We start from the raw sequence: 27,687 nt of genomic DNA, 5'->3' as shown, positions 1-27,687 counted from the left end.
GCAAGCAAGACATGCAGACTCTCGTGCAACAACAGAGCTGCAACCTTTAGCAGCGGGGGGAAGGATGCAACAGATGAACTTCCAGAAAAAGGGATTTTGGTGGGAGTCAATAAGCGAGACGACTTCTCTCTAGAGTGTAGATGACATGCAAAACAGACATTTTGGGCTCTACTCTAGAAGATGACGTCGCTCTTAGCAAAGATCAGGTGCAAGCTGTGAGATTTATCACATTTGTACAAGCATATGTCCAGCAAGTCTCATGAGGATAAGGACAGCCAAAGTAGTTGTCCAGCCTTCTAGTATTAAGGTTGCAAAACTGTTTCCATTACAGCCCTCTGTTTTCACACATTTATAGCTTTCTGAAAGCCCCTCTCCCGGGAATAATGTTTTCTGTGCTTAGTCTTGGGGTTTTTTTTTAAAGTTTAAATAAAATACCTTCAGCTGGTTTTTAGTTACAAGAGAATAAAAAAAAAAGAAAAGTAGTTGTTTTTACAACATGGAAATATGGAAGGGGCTGGCTGGTCCTGGAGGGGACTCCACCTGACACAGAGGAGTCATTTTTCATCAAGTTAGTACACATGGGACAAGCACTTCAAGGACCTAAACCTGCAGCCACAGAGGTCAGGGAAGACACACCATGGTGTCGATGATCCCAGATGAGACCAGGACAGAACGAAGAACTTGGATACCCTGACTCCCATAGTCAGTACTTCAGTCGCTGAGCTGGCCAATATCAAAACAGTAGAGTAACAGCAAAAAAGCCCAAAGCAAAAGGAACTTAGAAACTTTGTTTTAATGGCTACAGCAGGGAGGAAGAACGCACTTGCGGAAACAGTTAACTTTGTGTTGAATGAAGAAAATATAATAAAAAAAACCCAAAACCAAAAAACAACCTCTGCCCCCCTATTCCTTTGAACCATCAGGGATCACATTTACCACCTTCATCCTCCCGTCTGTATTTGGGGAAAGGTGGCTGCAGCTCGAGAGCAGCTGTCCTCAGCAATGAGAGTAACCGAGTAACAAGAGGCCACTTCTCCAGCAATCATTTCAAGTGCCCCACAAGCACGACATCAAAAAGAAAGTCTTAAAAATAGGTTACCCTACCACTCTGAAGGACTCATCAAATCCCAACAGGCAGGCCCATAGGAGAGTCATTTACAGCCTCTGAACCATGCAGCAGTATGACACTTTCTTCCCTCAGACCACGCTCTCTCTGACCTTCCCCACCACAGTGCTGCACGGCAAAATCACGAAGAGCTCACAGGGAGGCTACGGGATTTTGAGCATCAGCTAACATGCATGCTTTTATTTTGTGGTCACCCAGGAAGACGTTTGTTACTTGTAAATACAACTGATCTTAGTTAGCAGATCACAGCTAGAGTTATTTATGAATCCAAACTGAGGTCTTCACATGCTACTGCAATGACAAAAAATGATTCTCCTTGTCCTTAACTCGAGGCTGGCATGACACACTGCCTTGCAGCCACACCGTGAAGAGGCGACCCCAACCCCCGGTGCAATGGAAACCTGCTTCCCAGGGAGACTCTTGGAGCACCGGGGAACCTTTGCACTTTACCTCTGTACAGAAGGGCGTAAGCTGGGGATGCACCACAGGCTGAACATACATGTGAAAGGTGGATTCAATCTCCATCGTCCTGCCATTCAGCTTCAGGATAGGGAATTCGATGATTTCCTGAATAGAGCAAAAAGAAAAGCAGCTGTTCATTTAAAACAAACAAAAAATGAAGCTGGAAATGATCCCGCCTAGCAAGCTGGCTGTAAAAAGAGGGGCCTGACAGTCCCAAACAAAAACAAGCCTGACATGAAGCTCTGCACTACGAGGGGGAAAGTGGTGCCGGAGCGCAGAGCACATCCAACACTGTGAGCACGGAGGAGGATGGTGCCGATGCTCATCACAGCTGGGACGGGTGGCAGGGATGTCTCTGTGCTCAGCGCTGCAACCACACACATCGATGCCTAAGCCGAACCTAAGGAAGACAGCCTGGCACCACCTGCACGTGCTGGCACCTCCCAGGGAACATGGAGACACACGTGCAACGGGCTCACGTCTGTTCAGCAAGGACACCCCAGGGGCTGTGCCTTCCCCAAGTCCAGTCCCATCCTCTCCACCTTGCTGTCCTTTTAGAGGACACCACCAGACAGACAACAGGAGCTACTGCATGAAGCACCTCCTTCCCAAGAGAAGCTGAGGAGCGCTGCTCTCCTCCAACAGAGTGAGGAGAGGAGCTGGAAGCCTCCCCTAAAATCCATCCCTATGGGACACGGCACAGCAGCAAGCCCTGCCTAATTTTCCTCTTTGTAGCCAATTTATGCTGATAGGGAAATAAAAACGTTCCTTCATCAGAAGAATGTTCAATTATTTGAATAATCAGCAATCAAAAATTTACATGGATCTGTTAATAAAAAGTTTAAACAAATCCAGTTGTGATGGATTTCTCAATTATTAAAAAATATACATGAAATTAAAAAAGCCTGAATAAAAGCGATAAAATCCTTTGTGTTCACCCCCCTCCTTCTCCACTCCCTCTCCTTCTTCCAGTTTAATGTAAGAGGAGAAGTGACAATTTGTTTGGTGTCTTTAAAGAATAATTTGTCTATGTTATTTAATAGAGATGCATGGCACCAAGGTTCTGGAGTGCAAATGAGCCCGCTGAGTGATATCCATGCAACAAGCCTCTCAAATCACTTCTGGAGAGAAACAGAGAGAGGGAGAGAGAATAAAAAAAATATTGCTTTTTAATATTCAAAAACAGTTTGCAAAATTTAATCAAAGCAGAGCAAAAGCTAACATTTTTACCACTTTGACATTTTTATTAGCGCTTTCATAAATTTTTAAAACATGAATGGAATTAGTTTAACAACAAAAAAAACTGCCTGAAAACATCTGGAAGAGACAAATAAGAAATAATAAAAAACAAAAAAAAAAATCCAACTCCTGTGAGTAAAATTAGCATGTGAAAATGCAGCCGCTGCAGAGGAACTAACACAGTTTTTGGACCCTGGCTGCAACCCTCATGACCCGCAGGCGGAAATTATCGTGAGGTCATACATATGAGCTGATGACATCACCACCCCGGCAGGCAGAGGGCAGGCAAGAAGCTGGGTGGGTAAATGGAAACAACAAATAATTTAAATAGCCAGGAGAAACACCCAATTTCCATGGTGGACCGAGCCCATGGCCGCAACAGAGCGGCTCCCTGGAGCAGCAGGCACACAGCCCAGCCCAGGGCACGCGGGGAGCACGTGCCGCTGAGATGGAAAGTTAGAAAAAAAAAAAAAACTAAAATAAAATAAAGTGTTAACAGTGCTGAAGTGCCCAGGTGTAGACACCGAGCAGTCAAGCTGCTTAACTATTTCCCCGCAGTCGGCTGTGCCACACTTGGTGCGTGCTGTGCAGGCTAAGGCAAAGCGGAGGTTTGGGCGCATCCTTCCCCACGGCTGTACCACCCCACCGGGAGTCACCAAGTTTCCCAAGGAAAGAGACAAAACTCCACCCGTGGGCTGGAAATGGAGGAGGACAGAGGCAAAGCACCTGAGCATCGCCCAGATTGCCGACTGTGGTGCAGCCAAACTCGCCAGCCTCAGCCACACAGGAGGACCCATGGAAACATGAGAAACTCAATCTGAGTAAGAAACGCTGGACACAGCTGATCCTCCCTTCAGAAGAGCTACCACAGATAGGCTCCAAATGCAAGTTTCTGTTCAGAAGGAAAATGGACTGCGAAGTTTGAAGCCAACGGACAGGATGTCATAACAGAGCCAGGCTTAACCCCAGGATAACACCACCCCATCCTTCAAACCGGGCTGGGGCGGCTCATTGCCCCTTAGGTCTGCACTCCGCTCAGGGTGACCGTAGAAGCGGGCAAGCCCATGGCAGGGCAAGACGAGCGTTCCCCCTCCTGGAGAGGCACACGCACCGGCTGGATTTCACAGCAGGGCTGCGTTGCCATGCCGAGATCAGTCCTAAGGGACCCGGAACATCCTCAGGGGCCATCAAGCGGCTGGATGCAAAGCGAGACTGAAAGACAGCCCTGCCGCTGATCTGATACACAAAGGCGTCGCTTGCCTTCCAGAACCAGAGGCAAAAAGCACTTCCAGGAGGGTCGGATTAAGACAGACGGAGGAAATAAAAAGCTGTACTAAAAAAACATGGAAAATTTAACAATATCTAGAATTACTACAGGTCTGTGGGAAGCACACGGCCAGGAGGGGGGGTGGAACCCCAGGAGTGACTTGAGCGTCTCAGGAGAAAGTGCAGCCGCTCTTTTGGGCTTATTTGGTCAGTTTTTGAAGCAAGTGGTAAAGGACCTTTCCCAAAAGGCTGTTTATCTGCACGCTTCCTATAGCAGAGATTTTTTCCAGTCCCTGGCAGTGTTTGCTCCACTGGTATCTAAGGCAACAGATACCAGCCCCATGAAATCAGCCCCACTCCTCACTAACGACGTTAGCCAGTCCTGCAATGAAATTTAACCTGTGACACTGCTGTACTTTTCATTTAAACTTTCATTTGGAGAGAAGCAGTGTTTGGAGACCCTGCAGTTTGTCCTGCTAATAAAGACAAGTGTTGGGACCTTTAAAGGTGCCATTCATCTTTTGCCTTTATTAAATTCAATTTTCTTAAGCCCATGATACATCATGAAATTAAGAGTTGACATTCCTGCAGAAACAAAAATATCTATCAAACATAAACAGAAAGGGGGGAAAAGAAAAAGAGGCCTCTATTACCAAGAATTTATGGCTTAAAGTTGATCTGTTTCCACTTTTTCTCTCTCTCTCTTTTTTTTTTTTTTTTAACAAGCATATGGTTTGTTTTAGATATCCAAAATGTTATTACAGATCTAGAATTTCATTAGTAATTATTATGAAATGGTGAGCACTTAGACACACACACACACACACACACACAACCCCCCAACAGACCGTGATGCAGGAAGGCAGCCGGGCGCGCTCTCACGTTTCACAGCAGCCCGGTGAGCTCAACACGCTCAGCTCCATCTCCACCGCCAAGGACCTTCGCTGCTTCTTCCCAGGTGGGAAAGGTGGAGGTGAGCGACATAAGGGAATTAAAAGGAAGAGGTTCACTGACACTTCCTCTCTTATCAGAGTCTGATCATCTGTAAGTGCTACCTTGAGATCCTCACCCATTTCCATTTCCAACACTGAGTACACGTTCCAACTTCAGCAGTGATTTGTGCCAGCAGCATTTGGGGCTTCTAAGTCTCCCCCCCCGCCCCCCCAGCTTTTCCTTACAGCGCAACCAGAAGTTATGGATGTGCTGAAATAATGCTGAGGGTGTCCAGAGGCTGCAAATAGTTGTAAGCTACCAGAAGAACAAATGTACCCATTTGAATTTTGTGAGCACTGCAATTAGGTATTTTATTTAGCACTGCAAAGTAACTTGAAGGGAAATCCAGGACCCAAACCATCAGCAATAAATAAGCGGCTTTTTATTTTCCTTTCATTGTCATGAAAAGTTGAACATGTTTTCTGTTGAGAAATTCTGCACGCGGCTCCCAATTACAAGGCATTTGCATTTATATTGTTGGAACACAGAGCTTCTAAAATCAATATTAACACGCTTAAAGAAAAAGACATCGGCACCCTGTCCCTCCCCTCAGCTGCGCCCCCAAACATGGTAACAATAGGAACCTACAGAGCCGGAGGCTTATGCATATCCATTACCAGGTCCACTCTCTTTACAACAATCTTGCATTTATGATTTCACGGTACTTCAAGCAAATCTGTGTGACAGCTTGCTCAGAATTTTTGCCTTTAAAAAAAAAAAAATGTTACCAAAAGAAAAAAAAGAGGTCCCAGGTGCAAGCCTCCCGTGCAACCTGGCTGTCCCAGGCCAGTGGGCTGAGCAGCAGCAGGAGGCTGCAGGGTAACTGTGGAATGGCTAGGGACTTCCTTTTAAGAGGGATTTGAAAAATTTGTAAGGGCATGTGAAATCACAGCTATAAACCCAGTCTTTCCCTACCCAAGCATCCTAAATGAAACTCCCCTCCTTTTAATACCGGAGCAGGGATGCACAAATTCAGTCATCTTGATCTTCTTGTTAATAAAAGAAATGAACAAGCACACAACTATAATCACTAAATAATTTCCTGTAACAGACAGACCTCGAGTTCAGAGAAGAAAGCACCTGAAGTTACACTAATTTCCACAGAGGAATCTTTTTGCTTATCATTTTGGATCCGGGGAGCACTAACATCATTAGATGAAAAGAATACAGTGCCCAGCAAGAACTTCCCGGCTCTCAAAACCTTTTCATCCAGAAGCCCACGTGTGAAGTGGACAGGGCACACTTCAGGACACTGATTTATATATTTGAGGAAGACCGTGTGGCCTGTTCAGTTCAAAAACTACCAGAGAATAATTTATCACTTACGCCCACCCCCATGTGAAGAAGTTTAATAAACACAAGAATAAAAGATGCCCATAAAAATCAGAGCTGACTGTTCAAAATGCAATAAAAACAAGCAGAGGCTGTTGAGAGAAAGGGATTTTTTCTGATAAGGAAAAGCATAAAACTTCCTACCAAAAGACACCGCTACACCTTCAAAAAAGGTAAGGGCGCAAGGGGCCAGGGAGTCTCCATGGAGAGGGGACAGGCTCAGCACCAGCTCATTTTGTTGAGGGATGTTTCCCACCCACCCCCCCTTTAAAGAAAAAAGTCATTTTATGCACAAGGAGCTTATTTCTTAAACAAACACTCGTGTTTTTGATTTACACCACGGGCTGCTCCTAAATAATTTATGGCGGGTTAAATTTATTGCACAGCCCTGGCCGGCTGCAAATTCGAATTGCCAAATAATTAGATTTTAGGGCAATGCTTATAAATTATCTGCCGATTTGTCCGGACTTGTTTGTCAGTTGCTTTGTGCTTCGGGTCATCTTTGGCATTTCGCTGTTTGTGTTTTAATTGCTGATTTACACTTTGACAGATGAGAGTTGATGCCTCCAAGATCGGGGAGGGGGCGGGGGGGTGAAGAGCAGAAAGAATGAGAGCTTTTAAAGCCTTGTGATTTTCCTTTTTTTCCAAGGCAATTAAAATTGAAAAGAGACATAGTAAGGACAGCACTAGCCTAACAGATCTGCCTCCCCAGTTTCCATCCTCTGCCTTAATTATTATTTTAACTAAAGCCGCTTCCAAGTGAGCAGCCTTGCACTGGCCCTCAGGGGCAGTAACCAATATGACCTCATAGGTCTTTTCCCCACTTCTAAATTTTTATTAATCTAACCAAAACAAGTACCATAAAGGCAACACCTCTGCAGTGGGGGACAGCAGGATTGCTGCTGAATCAGGGCTATGCTGACTTTCCAAAGGATGCCTACCTGCACACATGGCGAGGAGTCTCTCAGCGCTTCTGTCCCGGGTAAGTTACTCTGTGTACTGATTAACCCTGCCAAAAGGTCTTTGGGGAAGCAGCTGACCCCGAATTTCTTTTTCCATCACTACCTAGCATAAAGTACACATTTGCACACACCCAACAATTTAATACATTTAAACAACTGCTATATCCAAACAACTGCTATATCCTGGAAAAGTGTGAAGGGAAATACACATCAGAATCAAAACACAAGGGAACTGGCAGAAATATGGAAAGATCATGAAACACCGGGATAAGATGATGTGAAGACAAATTCTGCTTCCCGATCATTGAATATCCAAGGTTTCTTCCTTCCCCTGCTCTTAGGTGAACCTCACTGTCTACCCCCAACACTCAGGCACTGGAGCCCAATGTCAAAGGCTGGATTTCCTCAAAGATGCATTTTGAGTTGCATTTTGGGTTCTGCATGCACTGGCATCAAACCTGGCTCTCATTTTCAGGTGCTTCCTTACAACTGTGAGGGACCATTTCTCTTTCTTTAATAGAAGCTGATATTCCCATCTAATCACATGCCTCCAGGAGCTTGAGCTTTAAGAGAGACATCTAGTCCATGCACCTGCCCGAGGGCAGCATCACCTCCCCCTAAATCATTCCTGACTTTGTCTAGGCTGTTTTTACAGACTCCAATAAGAGAGACTCACGCGCTCCCCGGGCACTCTATCCTCCTGTTTCATTAGTCTTATCATTGGAAAGTTTTTCCTAATGTCTAATCAGAATTTCCCTTGCTGTTGTTTAAATTCATGACTGCTCTTCCTACCCACAGCAGACACAAGCCAGAACATTGCCAGTTTTGTAACAGAAGACCTCATCATACGTAGCTTTTTCTTCACTGCACTAAACACAACCCCAATGCCATCCAGCCCGCACTCACAGGTTGTGTTTTGCAGACCCCTGGTCACACTCACTGTTTCCCTTTTGGACACTCTTAAAAAAAAAAAAAATTGAGACCGTTTCAAGTATTAAGTGTTAAGAAACACTTCCCCAGCTGAGGTCTCTTTTTACAGGGCCAAGAAAAGGAGGATCCACGTCTCACAAATGACATTTTCCCCCTAAGCTTATCACTGTGGTCTTTGGGACTTCTTTCATACCTGTCATTGTACCTGAAATCTCAACAGCTAGCTCACAACCCTTGTCCTGCCATCCCGAACAAAACTTTTGGTAGTCATTTGCTCCCAGGCTGGTTCCTGCCTCTCAACATCAGCATCAGCTCACCTGCCAAAACCCACAAAGCTATTTTGATCTTTCCAGCAGCACCCAGACATCACAAATAAGGCAGAACCTCCCTCCTCTTTCCACACCTGGGATGAGAAATATAGACCAACAGACATCAACATTTCAACTTGTTTCTTCAAGCACTACCGACATATATTTAACCACCCAGAAAATCTCCACTGACACAGCCAACAACAATTTAAGCTTGACAGTTTGGGGGAAGTTTAGTACTCAAACCAGGTTACAAACAGCACACACACATTTCCAAATATTACCTTTCCATTGCAAGATGACAACTACACTGTATACTTTTTCACGTCCACTCCTTTCTACCACAGGCAACCAGCCTGTGCAGTCCTCACTGCAGAATTATCAAATCATTTCAAGACCCAACCTCTTCACCTGATATTGAGCAGCACAAACGATCAATGTTCCCAGCAACACTAAAACATCTGGGATGGGTAGAAAGGGCACGCTAATGCATGTAAATGAACACCCAGGGTTTTACAAACATCACAACTAGCTGCTGGTGACAGCGCATTTCTGCCTGGCAGAGAGGAACTAAATAACACAACCAAGAGCTATTTTGCCAGCTAACAAGTGCACAGATCGACAAAGAGAACACAGGGATGGTTGCACAGCCAGCTTGGCACAAAGGGGAAGAAAACACGAGACTTGGGCATGTCCTGTGCCCTTCTCGCCAAAAATTGCTGAGCTGCACTTTCTCTTTACCGGGAAGGTTTTATTCAAAACTAAGAGACGATCACCTTAGTGCAGCAAAGACCATTCCCCAAGAACCACAGCAGCCTGAGAAGCAGCATCCCCGTGCAGCGCTCCAGGCAGATGCCACACCATGGAAGAATACTGCCTGTTTTTAAAACATCATGCTGGGAGGGATGCAAAATACCCCCCTGTACCTCAGAGGCTGTGAAACAGCAGCAGGCACGCACCGATCATTGGCAACTGTACAGGGCCATGCACACAGCAGGACAAGCGCAGCAAATGTACAAACCTGTGGCACCCGTTCCCTTCACTTCAGAAATGCACGTGGTGTGAACATTTCCAGCGGCACACGTTACCCTCAGCAGCAGCTTTACGGAGAAGCAAAGAAACCTTTAAACACAATACAGCGGACTTGCACATTCCTGAGCTAGCCTGGATCTTTTCTTTTCAGGGTGACTGCCGCTCAACTACTTTCTGCTGTAACAACACATCTACTTAACTTTGCAACTTGTCACCTAAACGATGTGTAATGTTTGCACAGCTAAGGATACAGTGTTCAAACAGCACAGGTGGGGAATTGCACGCCGGGATGCATAACTGATGTGGGGTCTCCACACGCTGCGAGGGAAAGGGCAACATGACTGATTGCTTTAAAGTAGTCATCTCATCGGCCTGTCAATAACCAGCCAAAAGCTAAGCAGGTTGGGTCAGGTTAGGACTGCAGCAATTGGCCACCTGAATGCCTTGGTATTTTAGGCTTGTTGCTGTAATAATGCTGGGTTTATATCTTTAAATAAGAAATTGCTTTGAATTTTTTTTTCATAGATCAGATGGCTTGCCTGGTGGTCTCGTGGTTGTGCTCTCCAGGAGACTGGGGTTCAGTAACTATTCATGTTCTCTAGCTCATTGGGTTTTAAATAAATACAGCTAATTCTGTTGCCTGAAGCCATAACCCGCCCTGTCAGGTTCGTATGGGTCACAGCAAGGTTGTCCCCACTTACTGGGAGAATGAGGGAGGTCTCCAAGGCAAAATGACTGCCACGGAGAATGCAGCTTTTGAGGGTTACACCACACCTGGTGTCTCAGACCCTGCAGAAGCCTCTCCGAAACACTGGTCTTCTCTCTACATCTTTTAAAATAAAGACATTGTTCTCCACATTGGTCAAAATAAGATTTCACAACAGTCCAACAGAATTGCAATGAAGCACATGACATACGGAAAATATGATTAAAAAAGAACGGCATCTCTAATTTCAGATGCAGCTTGTAGGATGTTGAGCTATGGATATTCATGTGTTCCTCGCAAAATTTTTAACTGTTCAGAGGAACTAGCTACAAGGCCTCAAAAAGTTTTTTCAAAAGATTGTTCAAAAAAATTAACGCAAACAGAAAAACCCATCTGAAACAGCTTTTAAATGAACTATTTCCTGCCACTTTAGGAACTTAAAGCATTCCGACATAAGAAGAATGGCACCTCAACAGCCATAATTGGCAAAGAGATGATAAATATATATATTTTTTACTTACTTTTAGTAAAAAAAAAAAAAAAAAGAAAGAAAAGACTTTTAAGTCACTGTGTTACGTGCATTTTTAATGGCATTCCTCTAGAAACAACACTATAAGAAGCTGAATTGAGAACTAGGTATTTAAAACTACACCCAAGCCTAAGCTGCATGAAGACAGGTAATTGCAGATTAATATTCCACTGTAATACTTATACACAAGAGTGCCGAGTTAAAGTTGCCATGGGAAACAAGCCTGAATTTCTTCACTTTTCAGCAATTCACGATCATCCTTAATAAAGGTTTTGGCAGGTGATTTCTAATGCACTGAGCTTAACAGCCACACAAAAACCGTGCAAGAAGAAAGCTGCTACGCAGGGATGTCTACATAGAATAGGTAGGCACGGGCACATCTCCATTATCTGCCTCTGGGTAGGATTGTGACAATCTCCGTTACTGTGTGAGCCACCTTCTGCATTTCCATCCTGGCCTTCAGCTAGGATTGCCTTGATACAGGGTCCACTGAGCACCACTTGAAAAGCACGCAGAAGATACCTCGCAGCCTGCTTCCTAGTGGTCCCCTCCATAACTTCCTCTCGCAGCAGGTTTGTGATTTCGGGGACATATTCCTCCTAGAAAGTCCTCCCAGCCTAGGCTACGGCTCCCAAGGCGGCTTGCCTATCCCCTATCTACTCACCCTGAGCAGGGAGCTCGGCAGGGACTGCACATCAGTTGCTACAGCCAAAATTTGGTGGAAAACAACATCCATTCCCATTACAAGGTCAGTCTATACATCACAGCAGCTCAGGAGCAGAGACACATCATTCAGTTGTCCCTGCCATGGGAACGAGACCATGGGTAGAGCAGTACGGGCGGCGGAGAAGCAGTGATCATTGCAGCCACTCCAGCTGCACTTGCCTGCAACTGCCAGCCAGAACCGCAAGACGGATGTTCAGGGGAAAACGCCTTTAATGCTTTTTTACACCAGCACTCAAGGAAACACAGCCTGAACCCAATTTAACCTTGTCATGCATTTGTACTTAATATTATGTTACAGAAAGACTGGCTCCCATTTGTTAATATGCTTTTGGCAATCAGAAAATGTACTATGATCATCCAGATTTGTTTGTACACTTAAAAATAAATTAGTAACTGAACATATGCTTATTCATAGTCTCAGTGTTTACAGTTTTATGTTGAAATGGTGAGTGACGTTCTGTATTTATTAGTACGTCCAGTTTCATCTGACAGCAATTATAATTAAAAATTCCCCCAAAATAACTATCAAAATGCATGCTAAACAAACTTGAAATATGTATGTGCTGGTTTTGGCTGGGATAGAGTTAATTTTCTTCATAGTAGCTGGTATGGGGCTGTGTTTTGGATTTGCACTGGAAACAGCGTTGATAACACAGGGATGTTTTCGTCACTGCTGAGCAGTGCTGACACAGGGTCAAGACCTTTTCTGCCTCTCTCCCCACCCCACCAGCGAGTAGGCTGGGGGTGCACAAGAAGGTGGGAGGGGACACAGCCGGGACAGCTGACCCCAATGACCAAAGGGATATTCCACACCATATGACGTCATGCTCAGCATAGAAAGCTGGGGGAAGAAGGAGGAAGGGGGGGACGTTCGGAGTGATGGCGTTTGTCTTCCCAAGTAACCGTTAGGTGTGATGGAGCCCTGCTTTCCTGGAGATGGCTGAACACCTGCCTGCCGGTGGGAAGTAGCGAATGAATTCCTTGTTTTGCTTCGCTTGTGCGCGCAGCTTTTGCTTTACTTATTAAATTGTCTTTATGTCAACCCACAAGTTTTCTCACTTTTACTCTTCTGATCTTCTCCCCCTTCCCGCCTCGGGGGAGTGAGTGAGCGGCTGTGTGGTGCTTAGTTGCTGGCTGGCATGTATGATACAAAAACATCTTGATATTTTTCTTTAGTGTATTTAAAATGTGCTGTTTAAGAGAACAAGGAAAGTATTGTCTGTAAACAATTTATTCTTCTGCCTCTGGTCACAACCTCCTTCAGCAATTAGAAGATCTGAACATTTCATACCTTCCTCTTACAGAGAGTTTGGAAGAGGCAAATTTCTAATTCCCAACTGATTATCAAATTTGAGTGAATCTGAGACACTGAAGTCAAGTACCTGAAAAAACTGACGTGAAAAGCAACTTCATCATTACCAAAAGCTCATTTAGCAGTTTAGCTAAACTCCTAAACTAACTGGACCTAACTCCTAGGTCCAGCTCCTTCTGCCAGGTCAGGGGTCCTGATACTCTTTTACACTTCCGGGCAGCAGACATACAAAGTTTGAATTTTATTTGGTTTTCATTTAAGTGGCTTTAATAGATTACAGTAGAGATTAACATCCTATGTAGAAGCCTAATTTCAATTCAGCTTTGAACAGATCTGATTTCTACCTTCAGACTTTTTACATTTAAAAAAATCACTGCTTTTCATCCACTCTGCTGAAGTTGAAGGCAAGACACTTGGCTTGCTGACCGAAAGAGGCACACCCACTCACTGCATTAATAAAACAAGGTTACAGGCAGCCACGGATCTGAGCCTGGGGAGCTCCTCAACACAGTCACTGAAAGCACTGACCACCATAAACACTGGTGTATACAAGGACAAAGGGACAAAAGAGCGAGACTCCCCACTTATTAATGCATCTTCTCTTGTGTAGCTAAAGCACCATATGTACCCGGCTCTGCAGGCTGACAGCGTATAAAAGCAGCAGGTACTTATAAACTCTTAGCAGACAGCAAGGAAAAAAAAAAGTCAGAGCTGAAAAATGAAGCACACTACCACCATCACGGTCTGAGGTCCACCGACCTCCGCAGAACGACAGCTCCCACCTGACCTCACTGGGCTTTGGATCAAATTCCAAATGCACAAGGTAAGCTTTAAAGAGATGCAAGTGGCCAGCCATAAACATCCCTTACTGCCAACCCCTACTGACCTTTGGCTGGTTAAAACATTACACGACACAGACTGTGCCTCTATTCTTTCAGGTTTTCCCATCTATCCATCTGGGGCAATGCAGTTAAACCCCCCACCTTCTTTTCTCTCTGGGATGGTCTCATTATTCATAAATATATCCAAAAAACCCATAAAGCTAAACTGCTTCTTTGTGCATATAAACATGTGCTTTGATTTAAGGGCATATCTGTTGAAAGCCATCAGAAGTCAGGACTGCAAGGATGCTACGGTTCCCCTGTGGGTGTAGGGCAGGGAACATGAAGGACCCTCCATCCCTGACCCAGAAGTGGTAAAGCAAAGGGCAGCAGCCACGAGGCACTCAGCCAGCGGTCCCAGCCACTGGAGCCACAATGCAGACAGCTTCCCAGGGGAATACCACTGTCCTTGGCCCTCCTTGATCTCCATTACGGAGGCCATACCACGAGACCTCGGAAAGAGATCGGGCAGCGTGAAAGGGAATGGCAATGAAGGTGTCTCCAGGGCTCCAGACTGAGCATGAAGGACTTCCCCAGGGATAAAGCCAGCGAGGCTGCCGGTTGCAGAAGAGCACAAGTATATACAGTGGGAGGGGAAGCAGACGCGGCAGTCACACACCTTAGTGTAGACAAAAAGATAGCTTTTTCAGTAGTTTCTGGTAAGAAGCCAGAATATTTTGAAGAGCAGTTAGCGAGAAATGTGAAGTGTGCTGCACAGTGGCAAGTGCACTCTGCAAGACTTTTAGTCTGAGCTAGCTAAATTTACAGCTATGCCTACCTACTTAAAGTAACCTGGATCACAGCTTAGCTCTGTATATGCAGCCTCCTCAACAAATCCCAGTGCATTTGAATTTCATCGTATCTAGACTTCTATTTTGCAGGTATTAAAACAAAAGCAGAAAAAGGATCAGGATCACAGTGAAGATCAGCACCCGACCATTCCTAGCTCCCAGGTCCGTCCTCAGACCAAACCTCCAAAACCGGTCTGCCACTGTTCCAGTGAAAAATCCTGCCCCTAGAACCTTGCACAACACGTTGCTGAAATACACGGCACAGTTTGCTCACCATGACATATGGCCCAGCAGTGAAGAGGACAAAAGCCATGCCGGTCAGCAAAAAGGTAAGATGTAGGTAGGGGCATCAACTAAAGTCTCATTTTATAAAGTTGCCCGATTCTGGCAGGCACCTTCAGCCTTTCCAGCTACACCGATTCCCATGTAGCAAGAGCCATTTCTTTATTTGTCAAACTAATTTGTTGGTGAGGACGTGAGGGACTGACAGCCCTTTCCACACATGATATGATGCAGACAGGCACTGAACACAGCAGACTGGAAAAACAACACTGAAGAACATCTCCACCTTAAAGGTGCTATCTCACCAACAAAATATATAGCAGATCTGCATCGGCCCAGACCATTACTTTCCCTGGCAAGGACTTGGGGACAAAGCTCCTTAAAACAGTAGTAATCATATTCCACTCATGCTCCTTTTTACTGCCAGCTGTAAACTAGCTCCACATGCATCATGGTTTTGCATCAAAATGTGCACAGACCAAACCCATATCCAAAGGGACAAGGTAGATCCAATTTACAGCTTTGACAGGTCTGTGCACCCGAGGTGGAGCGTGCAGGAAATAGCCTGACATCTCACTTGGAGAGCGGTTAAGACCCTGCTAGCAGAACTGGATGCAGAGCCACAACAGCCACCCACAAAGACCCAGCAAAAGAGCAGGGAATTTGCTGTCCTTTTTTCAAGAAACACGAGAGGCAGGCGGCACACACCAAGGCACTACTGGGGAAGAGAGGAGTCAAGTTTGATCCCAACTTGCAGCATCCCTTTGACAGGACAAGCCCAAGGGAAACCATAGCTGCACCAGGAAACGAACACACTGTATCAAGTCACTTCAGTAATGAGATACCACACTGAAAACAACTTAGCCTTTAGTATATTCAAAACAAAACAAATGGAAGTTATTCTGACCCAATGCATATATTACTAGCAATACCCATAAGATGCCAATTGCTTGGCAGAAGAGGGTGAGGAGTCCAAGTTCAATCTAGAGACTCAGAAGTTCTGTTTGTTTGTTACCAACCCAATATTAGGTTGTTTTTTTTTTTTCTTTTCGGCACGGTTTTCTAATCTAAATGGAAAACCTAGGCCTATCCTGCTGACAACTGAAAATATATTTACTAATATGCTCTACGCTACTACAGAAGAACTGTCTGCAGAAAAACCTCTGTACTTCATCTGGATCTCTGTATGTCTCAAGTGGTAGGGCACTGGAAAATGTCTCTGAAGCTGAACTCTTCCTGTCTCATTACACTCCAGAGTTAACACCCACGCAAGGTAACTTCAGCAAGACCAGATAGCTCCAAACTATCGTTGTTCTCTACTTCGAAACACCATTATGTTGCATATATTCATATCATTCAAACTCTTCTTTTCCTACAGCTTTGGCTACCAACAGCCTTTTTCCTTGCAGAATCAAACAAGGCTGCCATGAGTACTCTACTAATGCAGGTTCCCAGCCAAAAATTTTTAGACCCTCCCCAGTTCAGGCAGATGACAAGCATACACGACAAAGATGTTTTCGATAACACATGAATTGTCACTTCCTTGATGGAAATCAGGCTCCTTCATTTCATTCCCACTGAACAGTCCTGGCATTGCTCCTGAGAGAACGGGTGACTGGCAAGAGCCCTGGAGGACCAGTAACAGAAAGGAGGTGGGACAAACCAGAGAAAACAAGTGAGCCAGCACTGTGCTTTTTCCTTCCACCTCTCAGAACAGCAGCAGCAACTTGCAAGGGGAAAATTAACAGCATTGGCTATTTACCTGAGGATGAATCTGTGGTTTATCACACGTAGCCTCAAAATCCAGCACTAAGAAGTAGTGATATCTCTGTGGAGGGAAGGATGACATTGCTGCCATGGAAGCTCCAAAGCCGTGGGACGCCAGTTTCCTGCTTACGATGGAGCCGTACCCTTTGAGAACACCAGCCGGGAGGAGGGAGCACACAGCTTGTCTTGCCCTTGGAAGTAAGTTTTGGGGAAACTTTGCTGCTCCAGTATGGAGGAGTGCTATCATTGAACATCCAGGGGCATCTGAAACTGAAGACAGACTCACGTTACTCATGCACACATACATCTCATCTCTGCTAGTATCTCTTCACTGGCCTTCCCTGTCAGGGATTTTCTCTGTGTTTCCCAGTGGAGGTTCCAGCATTGCAAACCTGAAATAACACAGTAACCTGCTCTAAGCACAACAGATGACATTTGGACTGAGCTCAAGGTGTCCAGAATCACGGGCAACTGGAAATTAACCTCTGCAAACGGCTCTAAATTAAGAACTATGAGACACACACCAGTCATGGCTCCAGGCACCAGACCACACCCCCCTGCTGAACCTTATCATAGCAGAACACAACATAAACCACTTCAACATAGAAAATCTGATCTAAACCCCACTGAAATTTCTGAGGAGGCCTTTCAGCTTTTCATATACAATGCAACTTCTGATACGTGGCAGGAATTAAATACAGCAATACACATATCAACACTACAACCCATCCAAACAGCTTGGCCCTGAAACACCTGTTAGTCACACCAAAACCTCCCACTTCCATTACAAGTCCACGCATCTGGTGGCTGGAAGGCTTCGCCCCAGGGGAGTTCTCATTTGCCCTGTGCATGAGGTTTCTCAGAGATGTGATTCTAGTGCTACACCTGATTTCTTACTTCAGGTATTTCCCAGAGGAGGATATCGGTTCAACAAACCCACACGTGAACTGCAGGGACTGCAGGAACTGTAAAACGCAAGCAGGACTCTATAGGTTACAGTCTCCCTCCCAAAGAAATACCTCACCCAGCCATCACCTTCTGATGCTTCTATTTAAGAAATGCCATTTAATAAATTACATTACCCATGTGATACTGCCTGGATATCCCCCCTGCCCTTTTTCTTTTAAAACGTTGCAGGAAAATCTTGACAGGACTGTCACTGCCCAAGGTGGGCCAGCCCTGGGGCTGTTAATAGATTTGTTGGGATGTTCAAGCCCAACTCATAGAGGTGTTACATAGCTGGGTTACAGTGACAGATAGCAAAACAGGCAAACTGCAACCACCCAGTCCTCTTGAATAAGGATATGAGTTCCCCCTCTAACTATATATATACACACACACACCTCGCTACGTAGAGATTTAAAATCCATCCCCACGGTTGGTCCCACTGTTCGTGGCTCTGGGCAAGAGCTCCATCACACCACGTGCTACCCACCCGCCTGGTTTCTGAGCCTGGCCTCCCCACGCCTGCGCTCGCTTTTCGCTCCGCCATGAGGGGCTGGAAGCGCCCGCCGCGAGAAACAGAGCCGAAACGGGCAAAGCAAAACGGAGGACTCGCCGCCCGCAAACAAAGTCGCTGTTTGCACAAAAGACAGCGTTTGCTCTCTCCCATCCGTTAGTCCGTCAGGTAAATAATGCACGTGCCAAAACACACACTTAATGAGGTAAATAATATGCCTTGAATAACGGCTAAATCTGTATTTACCTGCGAGACCAGAGAAACTCGGAAGGACCAGATTAGGAGATAATTGCTGCTGAGCAGGTTGTGTGCTTCAAGTAAACACGCATTTGGTAACCTTCCCTTTCCAAGGTTTTGAGTGAAAGGCAAAAATCAAAGGAGCTGAGATGTTTAAGATGGAGCCAGTGCCCACGCTGCCAATTCCACGGCGTAAATGCATCCCCACCTTGTGGCTTTCATGTTTTGGGGGGCTGCTTGGTTTAGTAAAGCAGCATGCCAGGCAGCAGGTACCCGGAAAACTGAAAACTCAAGTTACAAAACCATAACGAAGAGCCCAACATTGCATTTATCCTAAAGGGGCTCAGTTCTACCTATTGCTTTTCCATCTACAGTTTTTACTGTCATTAATAAATGCATTACAGCCAAACAGAGGTTAGTTATATTCACTTCTAACCTGCCCCAGATAAGAGATATTTAAGGTATACGTGCTTTAAATCTTCAAGCTACCAGCTATGAATCTAAAGGCCCATCACAGCAAATATAATATCTCAGACTAAAGCAGCTTGTAAGTTAGTTGTGGTAGAACCTGGTCTTTAGCCTACTGCAAAAAGTAAAATATACAGTTGGAGTGGGGGAGGCAGGCAGGCTCCAACCCCTACATCAAACACAGGCAACAAAACATACATGATCCACCCACACCAGCAAGATCAGTACTTCTCTAACGTATCTTAATCAGCAAGACTAGGGCATCAGACACGAACCCCGCAAATCTTCAGGCTGGCCCACACCATGCACAGGGGTGCAGAGGTTCCTGAGCCACTGAGTCCACGTGGCAAACATAAACCGGCCGTCTCGGCAGGAGTCAGGCACGTCACCACGCAGACACGGCAGCACCACTCCAGACCCCGGCCGGTCTGTGTCATGCCGGTACTGTGGGACATCAGCAGAGGCAAATAACAGCTAACATCTAGTGCCTGCTTACACTAACAACTTCTGCAGGTGGTCCATGTCTAACGACAGGACCAGGCTCCCCATCCTAAAAGCAGCCTCTCTCCCCACCCTCCCGTGTAACAGAGGGAGCAATGCTCTGAACAAAGGTGCACGAGTGGGGTACTGCATGCCGATTCCCCTACAGACAGCATACAAATAAGAGCAACCCCACTGCAAACTCTGCACTTCCAGCCAAATGAAGTTTTAACTGCATGTTTACGCAGCCACTGCTCTAGGTGCCCTGGGAAGACCTCACATCATCTTCTTTGGCAAGGTCAGAGTGCCTCAGAGCACAAGATAGCTGGTGAGCAAACACACTTTATTAGAAGTCATGTAAAGCATTTGTAACAGCTATGACAATGCAAAGCACTAGTAATTATCCCTTTTTTTTTTTTTCCCCAACAGACAACAATGCAAGCAATGCAGCTTCAAAAATTGGAAACCCGGCTCTATCCATATAAATCCACATGTTCAATGATTCCATTTCCAAACCTGCGTAAAACACCACACATTTATTTCCTATGCACATAGGGTCAGATTATAATCTCAGACAGCGCAAGCTATCACATCTGGCATTCAATCCTACTAGGTTACTATTTCATATCACACAGCTCCAATTCCTTACACAGATACATATGAAACATAATGGGACCATGAACTGAGGCTGGGCTTCAGGAATTACTTTGACAGATTGTACACAGACCTAGGAAAATGTGACAGCACTTTACATTTGCAACACCCAATAACATGGGAAACGGCCACGTGTGGCGGGTTTCAGCTGGAAGATAAAGTTCGCGTTATGTGCTGTATAACAGCGTGTGCCACACATGACATCACTGGCTATAATCAGCAACTGTCTTTTAAAAGAAAAATTAATCTCTGGACATCAGCCGCAGGTAACAGGACAAGCTCAGGCTGATCACAGCTCTCGCTTGTTAGAGGTCCAAGCACACGATACTAAAGCACGACAGTTTGATCACCAGCAAGTAAGGAAAGCCAGGAGAAAGGCAAGTGCCAGCTGTAGCTGCCAGCTTGCCAGGGGCCCCACTGAGTGAGAAGCGGAGAATCTGCACCAGCGGCTGTCATGCTCCAGGCTTCCCACTGGGGAAGCCGCTTAGTGGCAACCACAAGCAGCAAGGAACAGGATGGGGAACTCCTGCCACATGAAGGACACTGGTGACAAAAGCCAGCAGGGCATTGCAAGTGCTCTCCCCCACCTGCGGGACAGCCCCAAAGCCACATACAGAGATGTGCACCACGCAAGTTGTGGAGGATTCAAATTCATCAATGGCGAGACAAATTAAGCCTACAAACTTGACCTTAATGGGTTCTTTACACATAACATTAATATTTACTTTTTACAACCACATCTAATTAAAGTCATCTGGCAGCAAGAGAAGGCGTAACTTTAACAGCTTGCCTTTAGCCCAAAAATATTCCCCTTCACTGTCCAGTTTGATAAGCTGATGCATGGAGGGGGCAAGAAGACAAACACCTAAGTTCAGGTTGGAGAGGCGACCCAAGAAATAATATGTTTTACAAGAGCCTCCATTTACACATTAAATTACTTTGTCATGGCAATATGGCCCTCTACCTATTGAAAAACAAACAAACAAAAAAACCCTCACACTAATCTAAAGGGCAAGACAAACTAAAATTAAAAAAGCAAGCAAGCTTTGGGAGTCATGCGCTTCAGTTTATTCCCTGTGCAAAGCCTGGGTAGGGGCAGCTGTGACTCCTGGCCTCTGACAGACAACTGAACTCAAGGCTAGAGCAACCAAAAACAATCCAAAATGTAAGTCAGGTTTGTCTTATTTTATTAAATTACAGTGTCTTATTTTATTAAATTATAAAGAGATAAGGTAATAAAGATGTTTTTTTAAACAAAATTGCATACATTCAGCAACACCTGGAACAGAGTATAACAAAAAATGCAGGACTTCCGTTTTGGTAGCTGTTCAAATGCATACTCAGAGGTCAAATGTGAGCCCATATTTCAGTTGTGCGAAGATATAACTGAAGAACAATAGAGATAACTCCATTTTTTTTTAAATCAACCTTAACCTAAAACCAAATATTTCATTAGATGAACTACAGTCCAAAAATGACAGCACCTGGCTAGCCTGCGAGGCAGGAAACGAGAGACTATGAACAAAATCAGCTTATCCACTGTCACTGTCCAAACTTGAAAAAAAAAAAAAACAAAACAAACCATAAAGTAAAACAAACAACAAAACACAAAGCTTTTAGAACCGTTTTAATAATGTAACATGATTTTAGACAGGTAAATTTGCTTCTTTAATTTGTTAACCTCACAGTATCATCCCTTGAACATGAATCCAGTACACTTCCATGGTTGCACTCCCTTCACTTTTGGCTGGGTTTGTCTTCGGCACTGCTAGACAGCCAAGCCCACGTTTGGCAAAATTTGTAACTTAACTTTCCCAAAGCATTGCCACGGGATGCCTATATGCTGTCCCATCCTCACTCAGCTGAGATACAACTTAGCATCAATTTTTTTTTTTTTTTTTTTTTTAACAGCACTCACACTCGCACCCAGCCTCTTCCCACTACAGATGAAGAGGTCCCTGTTCTCAAGAACTTACAGTCTAAAATTAGATGCAATACAATAAGTGAGGGTAACAGCAGAGAAGAATGAGGGTTACAGGAGCAAAGTCAGGCAACCGCTCATCTGGGAGATACGTGCATCTCGGTAGTTCAATTAAAAAAAAAAATTCATTCTATATAGGCACCGGCTTCCCTCTGTTATGGGCATTATGGAAGAGATAAGTGAACACAGAAAGGGTTGACTAAAGGATGGAGGGCACTCTCGGGTTAAGGAAGGTCTTTCCCATTTCTTGAGCTCATTCTTCCCGCTGCGTTCCTTGGCTGATATGTCAAAGGCATCACCAGATATGTCAGCTATGTCAGAGCACCAGAATCTCTTCCATTGTGACATCACAGACGCGATGGCTTGTGAGATCACAATGAGCAAGGCCGAAGGCGCTGATTACTTAGGGGAGCACTTGCTGGGGCTATCGCACCCTACGAGGCTGGGAAACAAACACATCTCAGTTCACGTGACAACACAGTGAAACCCGCAAGAGACTCCACACCAGTAGGAACTCATCTGAACAGACCACCCAGAAACCGTCCCAAAGATGCACATACGATTCCACTCCAATTTTATTAGGCCACCTCCACTAAGCAACCCACTTTCATGAGCTCCTTGACTGGTCTCCTAAGACAAGCTTCGCTCTGTATTTTTAAACCTTCTCCAAGAGTAACTGCAGATAGGCAAACGGGTCTAAGCTGAAGTCTGAAGAAGTTCCACACAGTAAAGGACTGGTCACTTAGAGGAAATGTAGAGGAAGGAAATGACAAAAATTAAAAGAAGCAACAACAGAAATGCATACAGCAAAAGACTGGAAAGCCGCAGTGGAAGAGTGGATTTGGTATTAAGGAAGAGAAGAACCCTCTAGTCCAGTCTCCCACCTCTGCATGGGAGCCATAAGAAAATACACCAGGGTGAAGCTACACAAAATGGGGTTAAGCAAGCCAATAGTTCTGGGAGGCCAAAAGGAGGCAGGCCTGACTGTCCCTCTCAGTCTTGGTCTCCTGTTGATTACCTTACACCAGTTCCTGAGCTTCTCTGGCCCTCTGAGCTGATTCAACCACAGGAACATACAAAAGTGCTAATGCAGCCAGAATAAAACCCAATTAAAACAAGATAGTTTCCTGCTGGTTTAGTGAGCCGAATCAGCTCGGGGCCAGGCTGGATGAGTGCCAAAGCTCAAAAGAGGGGATGGGCCCACACTGGAAGAAGCAGGAGGGAGATGAGCCATTGGGAGGTGTTGGTCGGCTCAGCCACTCACCAAACCACATACTCAGACCAGGATACGTACACCTGGGATGGCGTGGCACTTTGCAGGAAACGGAGAAGGTATCTTGGCTCTAGCAGCATAAACACATAAAACTTGAAGTCGAGAAGCCCGCTGGACCATCCTGTCTGAACCTCATGTAATGCTGGCCATAAAGTTTCCACTTCCTTACTCCTGAATTGAGCCCAACTGAGTCCAAGGGCTTGAACATCTTTCAGAAAAAGTTTCTGGCCTTCAGTTGCAGCATCAAGTATGGAGACTGCCCACTACCTTCAGACAGCTCGTTCCAATGGTCAATCCATTCGCTGTCAAAAATAACACATCTTAGTTTTCATTCAAACTTTCCCAGCCCTGGTCTTTGGAGCAAGTTCTGAAATTTACGGCATTTCAGTGCTCTCAATCCAGAGCAGAGCTCCCGGAGCCAGGAGTAAGAGATTTGTAGTTACTACACTCCTAGTCAGTGAAAGCTACTATTGCATATTGGCCTAATTTAGTGGAAAGGAGACATAGCAGGCCACCCTTTGTTTAATGGAATCTAGCACACATAATTACTTGATTTTCATACAGATGAATGCCACAGTTGTTCAAACCACTTACACAGCCGCACACCTTTGTTATCTGAAAAATGAACTTGAAGGTTAACACCGGAGAGTTCCAAATGAATCTCAGTCTGGATTCAGGGCAACAACGCTTGCTTTGCTCAATACACTGTTCACTTTTGATCTTCACAAATGAGCTCCAGAAGCGTTAAAAGTCTATACTCTGCCAAGCTCCGTCCTGGTAGACAGGCAAATGCTCCAAGCAGGGTAGCAGCTACAATGGGGCATGGTTTCCACACAACCCAGTCTCAGTGAGCCCAGAAAACCAGCCAGGGAAGATGTTGACCCTAATATTCAACCACAGAAAAAATAACAACGGTAACAAATACAGCTGAAATTAAAAAAAATATCTTTTTTTTTTTGGTTGGGAGTGAAGTATCTTTACCTGCACAACATATCTGGAAAGAATACAACTTCTCAGCTGGCATTTGGCCAGCACAGGTAACTTAGGGGAGAGAAAAGTTGCCAAATGGTATCTAGCAGCAACAGCCAGCACCTCTGCTCTAAGTTACGCTTCAAGAGCCACAACTTGTCCTTTCTCCCCTCATTCCCCTGCTTGCCATTGCAGCACGCTGGCAGGTTAGCTCAGCACTACTAGAGTAAAACACCAGGAGTCTCAGGATGACCATTTCCGGCAACAACATGTGCTTCAGATCCAAGGACAGACTTGTGACAACTGCATAGTTGCTTAATAGCCTTCAGTGTTCTCCTCTAAGTACAGCCACAGTGGCCGGTCCTACACCGTTTACCTGAACTTCACCAGACCTGCACTCTGCAGTCTCGTTGCCCTTCACTGGAGGTGGCTACCGGATCAATACAGGGGCAGAGCCAAGTGCAAAAACTTCACACATTTAAGTCTCTTCCAGAACTCCATTTCCAAAATTTAAGGGGGAAAAAAATAATATAAAAAAATAAAATCAAGACCTACCAAAGTTAACAGAGCCCAAACAAGATAAGCACCGAAACAGTTGTAATCGGGCCTCCTAAAGGAATCAAATCGAAGTTAAGTATTTCTCAACTGCGGAGCAGAAACTTTAGGTCATATCAGTGTATACTCAATCCAAGGACTTCTTTAGTTAGCATCAAGCACACAAGCATTTTCTTTTCAATGCTTTAATGGGTTTCTTCTTTTGGATTTTGGTAACACTCAAATCTGTCTGGCTATAGACACTAACTTTAAAAAAAACAAAACAAAACAAACCCCAAAAAACCCAACACACCATTCATGTAGAGCAACCCAAAGTTTGAGAAGAACAAGAACCATAAAAGGGCCGCTCTTTGAAACAAGACAAGCATTTAGTCCACACTATAAATTAACATGAAAATTCAGTTGCAAAGGCCAGAATTCAGTACTTGAAATGGGAAACAAAAATATCTCAAATCAAATTTCCCAAGCCCACACAATGGAGAGTAACCAACTGGACTTCTAACACATTACTTATTTTAAGAATAATTCATTCTTGGAAATAAAAGTTCAAACACCAACTTTAACATCAAGTGATATGAGATACTACAATGTTGCAAAGAGCAAATAAAGAATAAAATAAATTCAAGTTACCATTAAAAAAAAAAAAAAAAAAATCCTCAAACAACTGTCTAACAGCATCTGATGGGACAGGTGCCTTTGAGATGTACCCGCCTGGAGCCCTGCGTACCTCATCCTTCCCAAGGCACAGTGCAAGCATTAACCTATTAGAAAACTTGCTGGTCCCTTGCATCGCAGCTGGAAGAATATTAAGAGTTCAGACTAAGCAGCAGCTGTCAATCCACCCATTTCTGAAACCAAAAGCTCAATACAGAAAAAAAAGATAAGTAAAGAAGTAGTAAAACAAATGTCAGACTTATTAGCAAACAGGCCAGCAACGACCACGTAAATCCACCAGACACATGACTTGTAAAAGACAGAACATAAGGAGTAAATGACAACACCTTTTCATACATCTCAGTTTAGAAGGAACACCTGTAACAGTACAGCAGCAACAAAAGAACAGAAGAAATTCCTACTGCCAGTCAGGGAACAAGTAAACAGATCCTGCACTTCTAAACCTTCTCAAGTTTACTTCAGTCTCAAGATCCGAGACAGATGACCAGTTCGATCTCACAGGATAAAAAAGTAGAGAGGAAAAAAAAAAAGTCAAACCTCCTACTCCCCCATCATCTCCGTCTATGAACCTCCACATCCCAAAAGGAACATGAAAAATCCTTGTCACTAATGCCTCTTGCTCACCCGGCGCACGCCCCCCGCTCCCTGGGCAGACAGGTTTTTTCCCTTCCTCAAGCCCTAACAGCAACCGATCCCGCTCCGGCTGGGACCTGGGGGACCGCCGCCACCGCCACCCTCGAGACTTCCACCCAAGGCAGAGCCCGGGGAGCGGAGGCCCCGGCAGCCCCGAGCTCCAGCAGAGAGGAGCCGGGGCCCGGCGTCGAGCGGACGAGGCGCCACCACGCCCGCCCGCCGCCGCCGCCCCGCGCCCTCCCCTCGGGCCGGGGCCACCCCCGCCCCGTCCCCAACGGCCTCCCCACGCCCCCGCCGCCGCCCCGCCCCGGCCCGCAGCCCGGCTCGCCGCCCCACGCCCCCGCCCGCGGGCCGCCGCCCCGGCGCAGGCCCCGCCGCCGCGGGGGGCCAGGCCGCGCCCCCCCCTCTCCGGGCCAGGCCTCCACCCCCCGCCCCGGGCCACGGCGGCCCCACGCCTCCGCCAGGCCTGCCGGGCCCCCGCGCCGGCCGGGCCACGCCGCGGCCGTGCCGCCGCCCGCTGCCCGGCGGCGCCGTGCCCCCCCCCCCCCCCCGCGGCGGGGGCCGCCCCGGCCCGGCCCGGCCCTCCCCCCCCCGCCCCGCACACACTCCGCACCACGAGTCCCCAACACCGCCACTCACCTCCACGCACTCTGACCCCCGACCCCGCTCTGAGCGGCAGCGCCGCCGGCCAACCGCAGCGCCGCCTGCCGCCGCCGGGGGCGGGGCTTCCTCCCCGCCGCGCCCCCTCGCGCAGGCGCCCGCCGCCCGCCGCGGCGCGGGGCACGCTGGGGCTTGTAGTTCGGCGCCGCCGCACCGCCCCCCGCCCTGCCCCGCCGCGTGGCCGCGCCTCGACGCCGCCGCCGCGCCGGCCCGCGGTGGGCGACCCCTGCGTGCCCATCGGCCACCCCTTCCCCTCCCCTCCTCGTGTCCCCCGGGGCCACCCCTTGCCCCCGCCCGTGTGTCCCCAGGGGCCATCCCGTCGTGTCCCCCAGTGCCACCTCCCCCGTCCCCTGAGGCCTCCCCTTTCTATGCTCAGCCCGGTCCCTGGCAACTCCGGCCTTCGGCAAACCCAGCGTCAGCTGTAAATGTGATAGCACACATGCGCGGAGCTCACGGCTGCAGTGGAGAGAGACCACGTCCCCCGTGCCGGGGCGGCGCTGCCTGCGGGGGTGGGTCGCAGCGGGGACCCCTCTGCAGGGGTCTCCTCTCGCCCCCACTGCTGCCGGGCTCACAGTGCCGCTTCACTTCGTTCTGGATCAGGTCGATGCTGCGAGCGCCGATAACTCTTTGTCGGTCTTAACGGTGCCCGGCTAGGGCTGCACCCGTAACCGCAGCTGATGCTGGCCACTGTTTCCACACTCCATTTGATTTGGATTGTCAAAGTCAGGTCCCTCAGCAAGCCTGGGGCTGTCTTTTCTCCCCCTCGTTTGGACATCAGTCACCGGCTTCCAGTTCTTCTGTGCTCATGCAGCTCTCTGATCCTCAACCTGCATCTGGACCTTGCCCAGACTCTGCGAGACAGCCCTAAGCTGTGGCATCTCTTCCACACGCACGTGGCTGGCACCCTCAGCCATGGCACTCACGTCTTACCTGCAACGATACCTAATCTTTAGCCTACTGCCGCGTCCGTTACCTTTGGAAAGCGCAGCTGCAATGACA

The 27,687-nt window shown here is 46.6% G+C and overlaps 1 protein-coding gene across 4 annotated transcripts in view; it reads right to left on the bottom strand.

Moving 5' to 3' along the window:
* The window catches only part of ERI3 (ERI1 exoribonuclease family member 3), a 137,975-nt gene extending 111,252 nt beyond the window's left edge, over positions 1–26,723 (bottom strand). The window contains exons 1-3 of one of the 4 annotated variants that reach the window (XM_076340356.1): positions 26,668–26,723; positions 16,640–16,914; positions 1,577–1,693 (exon numbers count right to left, since the gene is read on the bottom strand). In XM_076340356.1, coding sequence (XP_076196471.1) covers positions 1,577–1,693; positions 16,640–16,891 — 369 coding nt within the window. In that variant the 5' untranslated portion in view covers positions 16,892–16,914; positions 26,668–26,723. The other 3 variants (XM_076340357.1, XM_076340358.1, XM_076340359.1) reach the window with 3 other exon arrangements.
* Between the last annotated feature and the right edge of the window lie 964 nt (positions 26,724–27,687).

This window comes from Aptenodytes patagonicus, chromosome 5 (genome assembly GCF_965638725.1).
Source record: "Aptenodytes patagonicus chromosome 5, bAptPat1.pri.cur, whole genome shotgun sequence".
Taxonomy (NCBI): domain Eukaryota; kingdom Metazoa; phylum Chordata; class Aves; order Sphenisciformes; family Spheniscidae; genus Aptenodytes; species Aptenodytes patagonicus.
The sequence above is the reverse complement of the archived record's forward strand: the minus strand, read 5'-3'. Positions and strand labels throughout refer to the sequence as shown.